Source organism: Pongo pygmaeus, chromosome 2 (genome assembly GCF_028885625.2).
Source record: "Pongo pygmaeus isolate AG05252 chromosome 2, NHGRI_mPonPyg2-v2.0_pri, whole genome shotgun sequence".
In the NCBI taxonomy this organism is placed as follows: domain Eukaryota; kingdom Metazoa; phylum Chordata; class Mammalia; order Primates; family Hominidae; genus Pongo; species Pongo pygmaeus.
In genome coordinates, this window is record NC_085930.1 from 143,236,553 (window position 1) to 143,249,484 (window position 12,932).

Here is a 12,932-nt window from a genome sequence, read left to right on the forward strand (position 1 = left end):
AGCATTATGTTTGCCAGTTCCTAGGAGTTACTTATAATTCCTTCGTTACCCACATCCGCATATCCAGTCATTTGGGAGGTCCTGTCATTTCTTCCCCCAGAATCTTATCTCAGACCTAACCATTTCCCTCCTGCACTTCTACCACCTGATCCAGACTACTTCTCTCTCACCCTGATTCTGGCAGTAGCCTCCTAACTGATACTACTCACACAAGTAATTCAGGGAGCTTCTGGAGTTATCCTTTAGAAATGTAAATGAAACAGTGTCACCACTGCTTCCCTTCAGACTCTTCCAAGGCTTCTCTTTTTTTTTTGATTGAGACAGAGTCTCACTGTGGCCCAGGCTGCAGTACAGTGGCAGGATCTCGGCTCTCTGCAACCTCCACCTTCCAGGCTCAAGTGATTCTCCTGCCTTAGCTTCCCGAGTAGCTGGGATTACAGGCGCATGCCACTAGGCCCAGCTAATTTTTGTATTTTTAGTAGGAACAGGGTTTCACCATGTTGATCAGGCTGGTCTCGAACTCCTGACCTCAAGTGATCCACCCGCCTGAGCTTCCCAAAGTGCTGGGTTATAGGCGTGAACCACTGCACCCAGCCCCAAGGCTTCTTACTGCACTCAGAATAAAATCCAAATGAATTAGTATAGCCTACAGAGTGTCAATAATCTGGGCCTAATCACCCATTGCATCATCCTTTACTGTGCTCCACCCATGCTGGCCTCCTTTCTGTTTATTGAGTGCAGCAAGCTTTAACCTGTTAAGGTCTTTCATTTGCAGTTTACCCTGAATATTCCCTTTCTCTTACCTCACCTGTGATTGGCGTTTTCCCCCTTGCAGACCTGCACTCTGGCATCCTCTTCTGAGCAAGTCTTCTTTGATTGCTGCCTCCCAAACCTGTTTCTCCCTATTTCTCTAGCTCATTGGCCTGTGTTATTTGCTTCATAGTGCTCACTATCTGAAATCATTTCATTACTTGATTTATGTTTGTATTGTCTATTTCTGCCTTTAGAATTAAAACTCTTTGAGGGAAAGGACTTTGCTTCTCTGGTTCATGGTGGGATCCTCATCACCCAGCACAAGCCCAACACTTAGGAGAGGCTCAGCTAGTTTGAACCAATGGAAAATGCCATTCCTGAGGTGCACCACATCATTTCTTTCGTGTTGGTGTGCATGCTGTCCTTCAGTTTGCCTCCTCTTCCCACACCCTGTCATGTGCTCCTAAAACTCCCCCTTTACTTGGCTACTTTATCTGGCTTGGCAAAGCTTTGCCATATCCCCTGACCCACATCAGGGAACGTTTCTCCTCATTGCTCTCAGGGCACCCTGTGTGTGGCTCTGACCAGACTGTGCTGTCCACTTTGATTTCTATCTTTCAGGGGCTGAGTCCTGCCTACATCCTCAGTCAGCATGCTGCCTAACACATAACAGATCCTAAGCAAATACTGGGTGGATGAAAATCACTGCCATTCAAGGCTTCATTGTATTTATCGATAAAACTGAAATAATATCTAATGGGGTTGAGAAGATTTACTGAAAATATATATTTGAAAGGGCTTTGCAGATTTTAAAAGTACTGTACCTATGTGCATTGCTGTTATATTCAGGAGATTTCTGAGTTTTAGACAGTCCCAAGCTTCAGCTTAAAATCTGTAGACTGCAACCCGTTTCTGAAATGTTTGTACTACGTGTTGACTAGGAGGAACAATGACAGACTTTGTAGTCACCGGAAATACTTAAGGAATCATGAGGTACTATGTATTTCCTTAAATTATACTGTTTTTTAAAGCTGAAGTATCTAATAGTTAATGGGTTGTCCAAATTTGTCAGAACATTTGACTGTAATTTAATGTCTCACCATTTTTCAAAAAGATATATTAATACCAAATATTAAAATGTGTCAAGACTAAATCTGAGTTAGTGTCTTAACACACATTTTCCAAAATCTCTCAGTGATCAGGGTACCCAAATGAGATGAAAAGATTAGGGTTGGTAGTCTACTTTTGGTGTTTACAGATAATGTTTTATTGGGCAAGTCATCTCATTCCTCTTGTCCTGGATTCCCAATGAATTTTCATCTGAATTCCTACGCAGATTTCAGCTGAAGAGGGCAAAGTTGACTTCCCACTGTGGGCTGGACATTACCTTCCCTTGTAGACTCATTTGATCTCAGGAAGTGTAGAAAAAATACTACAGCACTCTGTGTTTCTGTGATATCTGCTTAAACCCAAACAATTCTTACCTTCTCTCTCTTACGTACACATAACACCTGGTAAACTGTGGGTGATGATTTTCTGTTTGCAAAACACTCGAGTCCAGTACCTAAAAGTTACAGATAAGAAAGATAATTATAAAATAAGCTCTATGGCATGAGAACATAGGTTAAGCAAACAGTTGTCATGAACAGCACTGAAACGTAGAAAAAGAAATGTGTCAGCTTGTCCCAAAACAGTTTGAAATAGTATAAATGCATCAAAAAGTAACAAACAGAATCGGGGCAGAGGGAAAATGAGGGCCGTAAACATTGATTCACTAATGAATCTAGTTGTTCAGTCCAGTTGCTAGAGGAAGACAGCCAAGTTACCTCTGAGCTTCAGAGGGGGAAAAGCAGAGGAGAAAACATTTACCTAAAAGTTTTATGGTGCCCATAAGATTAAAAAAAAAAAAATCATAGGCTTAAGAAAAGCACAGATTTTTTCTGTGTGTTTGAATAAGCATTTTGTAAAGTATGTGAGTATCCAGAAGAGAAGTCCAACATTTTCATAACTGGTAATAATAATCTGCACAGCTCCCCCCACAGTATGCTTCACTGTGGGTTGATGGCATAAGGCTGACATCCAAATTCAGAGGAAACTGTTCTGAGAGGGCCACAAACATGATTGCATAAAGCTCTCATGGCCTGAAAAGGGAAAATTTAGAGGGATAATAGACTGCTTTAAACCAATCTTTTGTAAAAGCTATTTCTCCACAGTGCAATTTTGATAGTTTGGACAATACAGTTCACATCTTTTTTTCCCCTCTCTGTGAGGAACTAGAATTTGGGAATTTTATGTTGCCCATTAAGGCCAGGTTCAATTATTTGACAATCATCCAATCAGAAGAACTTTTGCACTCCTCTTACAAAAAGAACATAAGGCAGTAGTTGATAGGGGAAGGTCTAGAACTCGATATTAAATGCAAAACATTTATTAATGTTAATAATAGTAATATAATATTAAATGCAAAAAATGTGCATTGTGCATTTTTCTGGGGAGAAGGTTCATAATTTTCATTAGAATCTTGAAGGCGTCTGTGAATCAGAAAGAGATTAAAAACCATAGCTTTAGGGGCTAGAGTTCTCCCAGAATGGTATCCCATTTCCTGGGGAGAGACATAAAATTAGAGGAGTCCAACCTCTCCCTTCTGGGGCTGAATTTTAAAGTGCAGTTGAATAGTCATTCAAAATTTAAGCTTTTCAATAATAAAAAGACAATTCAGTTCCAAAATGGACAAAAGATTGGAATAGACATTTCTCCAAAGATGTACAGATGGCTAAAAAGCAAATGAAAAGATGTTCAACATCATTAGTCATCAGAGAAATGCAAATCAAAATCAAAATGAGATACCATTACACATCCACTATAATTAAAAAAAATGGACAATCACAAGTGTTGAAGATGATGTGGAGAAATTGGAACATTCATATGTTGCTGATGGGAATGTAAAATAGTGCAGTCACTCTGGAAGACAGTTTGGCAGTTCCTCAAAAAGAGTTACCATATTACCCAGCAATACCAATCCTAAATATATGCCCAAGAAAAATGAAAACATATCCACACAAAAATTTGTACACAAATGATCTTAGCAACATTATTCACAATAACACCAAAGTGGAAGCAACCTAAATGTCCATCATTGATGAATGGATAAACAAAATGTATATCCATGTAATGGAATGTTATTTGGGAGCAAAAAGGAATGAAGTATTATACTACTGATGCCACAGCATGGATGAACTTTGAAAACAGGAAGAAAGCAAAAAAAAAAAAATCACATATTGTATGACTCCATTTATATGAATTGCCCAGAATAGACAAATCTATAGAGATAGAAAGTAGATGGATAGTTGCTAGGGATTGGTGGAAGGTTGGGGTGGGAAATGGGGTGCGGATAGGAGGATTGGGAGGTGAAGACTAAAGGGTATGGGGTTTCTTTTTGAGATGAAAATGTTCTAAAATTGATTGTGATGGTTGCACAACTCTGAATATAACAACTAAAAACAACTGAATTGTGTACTTTAAATGGGTGAATTATATAGTATGTAAATTATATCTTAATCACTGTTACCAAAAAAAAAAAAAAAAGCCTCTGATGCATGGCATCTCCTTAAAAATATCAAGTTTATATTAAGGAAATACCACAATACATATAGCACAAGCTATTCTAAAGTTTTCTATTTTCAACTCTCAGTTCACATTCAGGAGTAACGGTACCTTTCTTGGAGAGAGTGGATGATCAAGCTCTGTCAATCATTGCTTGTGGTGTGGGGCGGCTCTGCACTGTGCGATATTGTGGGGCAGAGGGCCGGGGGCCTGCACACTGCAGGGGTTCCTGCTCTTCTGGGTGGGAGTTCAGTCTTGGTGCTGCTGCCTGTTAGGCGAGGGTGCAGGCAGCAAAGGCCACTCATCAGCCAGGCAGTGTCTTGGCTAAGTGTATTCTAAGGAGAAGCTGCAGGAATGCTTGGCGCTAACCTCAGTGCTTAGCGGAGGACTGTTTACAGAACACTAGAGGGTTGCAGACCACTGATGTGGCAATATGAGCATATTGAAGTTCTGCCCTAAGACTGCTTAGCAAGTCCCTTAGTATCTCTACAAGCATGACTGGGCAAAGTAGAGAAAGAAAAGCCAGGTACATTACCTAAACCTGCTTTATTTCTTTGGCTATGAGAAACAGATCAGCTAAGATACTCTTTGAAACTAGTCTTCCCGGTCCTTTTCTGGAGTGGCTATCCCTTTGACAGGCATCCAGTGTGGATGGGCTAATCACCAGTTCCCAGAGCTGTCCTGATTTCTGTGGCACCAGCTTTGGGAGGTAATGGGGGCCTCTCAGTGGGCCAGCTCTTGGATTTGTCTTGCCATTGATGTATAGCATAAACCCAAACAGCCCACCAGTCCCTGACTTTTCTGTGATCTAGGACATGAGTTTCAGATCCCCAACTTAAATGAAATACAACAAACAAGACTGGAAGTGTTATCTCCCAGTTAGTTTCTTCAGCCACAGGCAAGCATAGCCCTTGGTCCCAACAGGAGCATGCACTGCAATCCTGCAGGTCCCTGTGTAACCCAACAGGACAGTGGCTGGGGCAGGAGCTCAGTGCTTCCCCAAGGATCCCCTTTTCTGGAAGACAGGCCCCTCAGCCCAGCATGGAACCCCAGCAGTAGCCTGTTCATATTAATAAATTCTGGACCATGAGCAAAGGACAGGAAAGGTTCCAGATTGATGATATGTTCAACCTGCTACCTCCTGCATGAGCTATGACTTGTAGACTAAGAAGGTATCACCTGATCTGTTTATTTTGCTCCAAAAAGGTTTAACATTAACCCATTGTTTAACAACACCAAGTAATTCCAGACTCTTCCCCAGGCAGTCATTCCTTAAATCCACATTTCTCAAGCTGTTTTCCAGAGATCCAAAATATTTGAAGTATTAAGTGTTTTATTAGTCCATTGTCATGCTGCTGATAAAGACATACCTGAGACTGGATGATTTACAAAAGAAAGAGGTGTAATAGACTTACAGTTCCATGTGGCTGAAACCTCACAATCATGGCGGAAGGCAAGGAGGAGCAAGTCACATCTTACATGGAGGGCAGCAGGCATAAAGAGATCCTGTGCAGAGAAAATCCCTTTTTAAACCATCAGATCTTGCCAGACTTATTCACTATCAGGAGAACAGCATGAAGAAGACCTGCCCCCATGATTCAACCACCTTCCACCAGATTCTTCCCACAACACATGGGAATTCAGGTGAAATTTGGATGGGGACCCAGCCAAACCACATCATTCCACCCCTGGACTCTCACATATCTTGTGTCCTCACATTTCAAAACCAATCATGCCTTCCCAACAATCTCCAAAAGTCTTAACATATTTCAGCATTGACTCAAAAGTCCATAGTCCAAAGTCTCATCTGAGACAAGGCAAATCTGAGCCTAGGAGCCTGTAAAATCGAAAGTGATTTAATTACTTCTCAGATACAATAGGGATACAGGCATTGGGTAAATATACCCATTCCAAATGGGAGAAATTGGCCAAAACAAAGGGGCTACAGGCCCCATGCAAGTCCGAAATCCAGCGGGGCAGTCAAATCGTAAAGCTCCAAAATGATCTCTTTTGACCCCATGTCTCACATCCAGGTCACGCTGATGCAAAAGGTGGCTTCCCATGGTCTTGCACAGCTCCACTCCTGTGGCTTTGCATTGTAAAGCCTCTCTCCCAGCTGCTTTCATGAGCTGGCATTGAGAGTCTGGCTTTTCCAGGTGCATGGTGCAAGCTGTCAGTGGATCTACCGTTCTGGGGTCTGGAGGACAATGGCCCTCTTCTTACAGTTCCACCAGGCAGTACCCTAGTGGGGACTCTGTGTGGGGGCTCTGACCCCACATTTCCCTTTCGCACTGCCCTAGCAGAGGTTCTGCATGAAGACCCAACCTCTGCAGCAAACTTCTGCCTGGATATCCAAGCATTATACATCCTCTGAAATCTAGGTGGAGATTCCCAAACCTCAATTCTTGTCTTCTACACACCTGCAGGACTAACACCACATGCAATCTGCCAAGGTTTGGGACTTGCACCCTCTGAAGCTATGGCCTGAGCTCTATGTTGACCACTTTCAGCCACAGCTGGAGTGGCTGGGACACAGGGCACCAAGTTCCTAGGCTGCACGCAGCATGGGGACCCTGGGCCCGGCCCATGAAACCATTTTTTCTTCCTAGGCCTGTGATGGGAGAGGCTGCTGTGAAGACCTCTGAAATGCCCTGGAGATATTTTCCCCATTGTCTTGGGGATTAACATTCGACTCCTCATTACTTATGCAAATTTCTGCAGCTGGCTTGAATTTCTCCTCAGAAAGTGGGATTTGCTGTTCTATTGCATTGTCAGGCTGCAGATTTTCCAAAATTTATGCTCTGTTTCTCATTTAAAACAATGCTTTTAACAGCACCCAAGTCACCTGTTGAATGCTTTGCTGCTGAGAAATTTCTTCTGCCAGATACCCTAAATCATCTCCCTCAAGTTCAAAGTTCCACAAATCTCTGGAGTAGGGGCAAAATGCCACCAGTCTCTGCTAAAACATAGCAAGAGTCACCTTTGCTCCAGTTCCCAACAAGTTCCTCATCTCCATCTGAAACCAGGTCAGCCTGGATTTCATTGTCCATATAGTTATCAGCATTTTGGTCAAAGCCATTCAACAAGTCTCTAGGAAGTTCCAAACTTTCCCACATTTTCCTGTCTTCTTCTGAGCCCTCCAAGCTGTTCCAACCTCTGCCTGCTACCCAGTTCCAAAGTTGCTTCCACATTTTCAGGTATCTTTTCAGCAACACCCCACTCTACTGGTACCAATTTACTGTATTAGTCTGTTTTCATGCTGCTGATAAAGACATGCCTGAGACTGGGCGATTTACAGAAGAGGTGTAATGGACTTACAGTTCCATGTGGCTGGGGAAGCCTCACAATCATGGCAGAAGGCAAGAAGGAGCAAGTCACATCTTACATGGAGGGCAACAGGCAAAAAGAGAGCCTGTGCAGAGAAACTCCCCTTGTTAAAAACATCAGATCTCATGAGACTTATTCACTGTCATGAGAACAGCACAAGAAAGACCTGCCCCCATGATTCAACCACCTCCCACTGGGTACCTCCCACAACATGTGGGAATTTAAGATGAGATTTGGGCAGAGACACAACCAAATCACTTCAAGTGTTTTTTAAGAATATGCCAAAACAGAATGGAAAACACAGCAAGTCAAATTCCCCAGAGCCAGGTCAGCCTCTGAATGGGATTAGGAGTGCCCTCTCTCCCTCCCACTGGCAAGCATCTTGCCTCAGCCTCCTCTGTTGCTTCCCAAATGGAATGGGAGCTCGTGGCTTAGGTACTTAGAGGTTCTTTACCTTCTGTGTGTCAGGGATGCCTCTGGCAGAGTTGAGGAGCCTATGGACCCCTCAGAATAATGACTAAGTGCATAAAGTAAGATACAAAGGCCGGGTGTGGTGGCTCACACCTGTAATCCCAGCACTTTGGGAGGCCGAGGCAGGTGGATCATGAGGTCAGGAGATCAAGACCATCCTGGCTAACATGGTGAAACCCCATCTTTACTAAAAATACAAAAAATTAGCTGGGCATGGTGGCGGGCACCTGTAGTCCCAGCTACTTGGGAGGCTGAGGCAGGAGAATGGCATGGACCCGGGAGGTGGAGCTTGCAGTGAGCTGAGATCGTGCCACTGCACTCCAGCCTGGGCGACAGAGCAAGACTCTGTCTCAACAACAACAACAACAACAACAACAACAAAAGATACAAAGCATTAAATGGAAAATAAAATATCGTCATTCAGTTATGAAAACCTAAGAAAAAACAAATTTGTGATGTAGTATTATATGCACTTCTTTGTTAACTCATTAAATAACAAGACTGAGTGGCAGGTCTATCACCTACCATGCTTTTGAAGTGGGGACATATGAAAGTAATGTTTTAAGATGTCCATCACGATTGTAATGAGCTATGAAAATATCTGTGATTTCTATTGGAATAAAGCTACAGGTACTGCTAGCACTGTGGCCTATACTCATAATGGAAGAAAAGTACATTTCAGTCAGAGGTTATTGAAAATAAGGATGTCAGTTTTTCCCACCCAAATTCATGGAACCCTAAATTGTATCCTTGGATCCCTTGGGAAGTGTCTGTGGACTCCAGGTTAAGCCTCTAAATAGAGGCTGACTTATGTTTTATCTCATGCCTGGTCATGTTGGTTCCCTGTGAACATTCACTTGTTTACAGGAGGCAGTATTTGTGCTTAATGTCAATCTTGACTCTAAGAACTTAGTCTTTTTTTAAAAAATAATTTCAACTTTTATTTTAAATTCAGGGGGTGCACATGCAGGTTTGTTACATGGGTGTACTGCATGATGCTGAGGTTTGGGATATGAATGATCCCAATACCCAGGTAGTGAGCATAGTATCCAATAGATAGTTTTTCAACCCTTGCTCCCCTCTCTTCTTCTTCTTTCTATCCCCAGTGTCTATTGTTGCCATCTTTATGTCCATTACTACCCAATGTCTAGCTCTCACTTGTAAGAGAGAACATACAGTATTTGGTTTTCTGTTCCTGCCTTATCTTGCTTAGGATAATGGCCTCTAGCTGCATCCATGTTGCTGCAAAGGACATGATTTCGTTCTTTTCCATGGCTGTGTAGTATTCCATGGTGTATAAGTACCACATTTTCTTTATCTAATCCACTATTGATGGGCACCTGGGTTGATTCTATGTCTTTGTTATTGTGAATGGTGTAATGCTGAACATATGAGTTTATGTGTCTTTTTGGTGGAATGATTTATTTTCTTTTGTATATATACCCAGTAATGGAATTGCTGGGTCAAATGGTAGTTCTGTTTTACGTTCATTGAGAAATCTCCAAACTGTTTTCCACAGTGGCTGTACTAATTTACATTCTCACCAACAGTGTATAAAGCATTCCCTTTTCTCTGCAACCACACCAGCATCTGTTGTTTTTTTGACTTTTTGATAATAGCCATTCTGACTGATGTGAGATGGTATCTCAGTATGGTTTTGATTTGCATTTCTCTGATAATTAGTGATGTTGAGCATTTTTTCATATGTTTGTTGACTGCTTGTATGTCTTCTTTTGAGAAGTGTCTGTTCATCTCTTTTGCTCACTGTTTAATGGGGTTGTTTGCTTTTTGCTTGTTGAGTTGTTTAAGTTCCTTATAGATTCTGGATATTAAATCTTTGTCAGATTGTTTAGTTTGAGGATATGTCCTCCCATTTTGTTTACTCTGTTGATAGTTTCTTTTGCTGTGCAGAAGCTCTTTAGTTTAATTAGGTCCCACTTGTCAATTTTTGTTTTTGTTGCCGTTGCTTTTGGGGACTTAGTCATAAATTTTTTGCCTAGGCTGATGTCCAGAATGGTGTTTCCTAGGCTTTCTTCTAGGATTCTTATAATTTGAAATTGTACATTTAACTCTTTACTCCATCTTGAGTTAATTTTTGTATATGGTGAAAGGTAAGGGTCCAGTTTCAATCTTCTGCATATGGTTAGCCAGCTATCCCAGCACCGTTTGTTGAATAGGAAGTCCTTTCCCCATGGTTTATTTGTTGACTTTGTTGAAGATCAGATGGCTGTAGGCATGTGGCTTTATTTCTGAGTTTTCTATTCTATTCCATTGGTCTATGTGTCTGTTTTTGCACCTGTACCATGCTGTTTTGGTTACTGTAGCCTTGTAGTATAGTTTGAAGTTGGATAGTGTGATGCCTCTGGCTTTGTTCTTTTTGCTTAGGGTTGCTTTGGGTATTCTGGCTAAATAAGAGCTTATCCTTTAAATGGGCTGAGATAATAAATCAACTTACCCAAGCAAGGTAATATTAATTTTTTTTATTCATGACATACTTTTTGGAATTTTGGAGAACTATTGTTCTGCATCTGACAGATCAGAGCATTCTACCTGTGTTAGAGTTAGGCCCTGAGGTTTTGGAAGCCCTCAGCATTTAGGACAGCATTTAGGGCAAGCCTGGGATGGTGAGTGCTCTTCTCCTGGGGCTTCTTGGAAGAAGATCAGGTTTGAACAAGTGCACTACAGTCTCTGTAGGTCACAATCCCAATGCTTGACATGCAGCCTCATGGGCTGGCTGCATATGATCAGGGAGAAGCTGGACCACTCAGCCATTTCCTCTGCAGAGTTGCAGAGTATGCTACTGTCCTCTGTGGACAAGGGGCCTATAGCACTATTGGAGGAGCTGGTGCTCTGTGTGCTCCAAGATAATTGCTCACTGCCAAAGTGCAGCTCCTTAGGACTGGAGTGAGAAGAGAGATGGAGGAGGGGCTTCTGCAGGGAGACCAGACAGAGCTCAGGTGGGCACAGCTCTAGACAGCAGTCCCAAATCTGTTTTTACAAAGCAATCCAACAGTTTCTGAATCTTTCTGAAATCTCAAGATGCATTTTGGATCCTTGGCCTAAACTTAAACACTACAAACAAGGCCAAAAGTATTATCTAGTGATGTGTCAGACAATTATGTCTGTCTGCTGCTGGCAAGCTCTGCTGCCTCTCATGCCAAGCTACAGGGTGCCTGCTCCAACAAGAAATATAATTCTTCAAATTAGGGTTTCTCATTATTTTTTAACACTGGATCTAAAAATATTTGATTAGATTCAAAATTTATCCATAATATTGCTAAGATTTTTTTTTTTTTTTGGTTATAGAGTCCCACTCTGTCACCCAGGCTGGAGTTCAGTGGTGCAGTCACGGCTCACTGCAACCTCCACCTCCTGGGCTCAAGTGATCCACCTCAGCCTCCTGAGTAGCTGGGACTTCAGGCACGTGCCACCACACCTGGCTAATTTTTTGTATTTTTTTTTGTAGAGATGGGGTTTTACCATGTTGTCCAGTCTGGTTTTGAACTTCGGGCTTCAAGCAATCCGCCAGCCTCAGCCTCCCAAAGTGCTGGGATTACAGGTGTGAGCTACCACCACTGGCAGTTAAGAATTTTAACAATTTGTCAATGAAACAAGAATCTCAGTTAGAGTCTTTATATACAATCTGTACTGTTGTAATTTTTAAATAAATATTGTAAAGAAAATTAACACTATTTTGCCAAAGCTTCTCATCAATACGGACTATGAAGAATTTAAAGACTGTCACTAAAAACATCAGGAATTTTCATGCTAGAAAGCTTAAGATAACTCTTTCCTTCCTTCCTTCCTTCCTTCCTTCCTTCTTTCCTTCCTTCCTTCCTTCATCCCCCCGTCCCTCCCTCTGTCCCCCTTCCCCTCCCTCCCTCTCTCTCTCTCTCTCCCCTCTTTCCCTCCCTCCCTCCCTCCCTCCCTTCCTTCCTTCCTTCGTTCCATCCATCTTTCCTTCCTTCCTTGCTTCCTTCTTTCCCCCCTCCCTCCCTTCCTCCCTTTCTTCCTTTCTTTCCTTTTTTCTTTCTTTGGAGACAGGGTCTCACTCTGTGGCCCTCTTTCTCCCTCCCTCCCTTTCTTCCTTTCTTACCTTTCTTCCTTTCTTTCCTTTTTTCTTTCTTTCTTTGGAGACGTGGGCTCACTCTGTGGCCCTTTTTCTCCCTCCCTCCCTCCCTCCCTCCCTTTCTTCCTTTCTTTCCTTTCTTCTTTTCTTTCCTTTTTCTTTCTTTGGAGACAGGGTCTCACTCTGTGGCCCTCTTTCTCCCTCCCTCCCTCCCTTTCTTCCTTTCATTTTCTCTTTCTTTCTTTGGAGACAGGGTCTCACTCTGTGGCCCAGGTTGGAGTGCATTGGCATAATCACGGCTCACTGAAGCTTAGGCATCCTGGCCTCAGCTTAGCCACCTTAGCCCGCTGAGTAGCTGTGATTACAGGTGTCTGCCACCACATCTGGCTAATTTTTTAAATTTTTTGTAGAGATGGGGTTTCCCTATGTTGCCCAGGCTGGTCTCGACCTCCTGGGCTCAAGCAATCCACCCTAGGCCTCCCAAAGTGCTAGGATTACAGGCTTGAGCCACTGTGCTGGGCCATAGGATTTTCATCAAATATTTTTGCAAAGATTGTATTAGAAGTTCAATATAAATTCAGTATTTCTTAATACTTGCATTTTATTTTCATCATCATAATTACATATTGCAGAGAAATGCAATGACTTTTACATGTAAGCCCCCTTAAATTCTCTCCAGTTTACCCCACAGGTGTAAATATAATTGTTT

General features: G+C 42.3%; 1 protein-coding gene across 2 annotated transcripts in view; it reads left to right on the top strand.

Moving 5' to 3' along the window:
• CEP63 (centrosomal protein 63) overlaps window positions 1-11,841 on the top strand; it is a 92,039-nt gene extending 80,198 nt beyond the window's left edge. For both annotated transcript variants that reach the window (XM_054479862.2, XM_054479865.1), the window contains exon 13: window positions 11,621-11,841. In XM_054479862.2, the coding sequence (XP_054335837.1) occupies window positions 11,621-11,719 (99 nt within the window). In that variant the 3' untranslated portion in view covers window positions 11,720-11,841. The remainder of the gene's footprint in view (window positions 1-11,620) is intronic.
• Window positions 11,842-12,932: the final 1,091 nt, after the last annotated feature.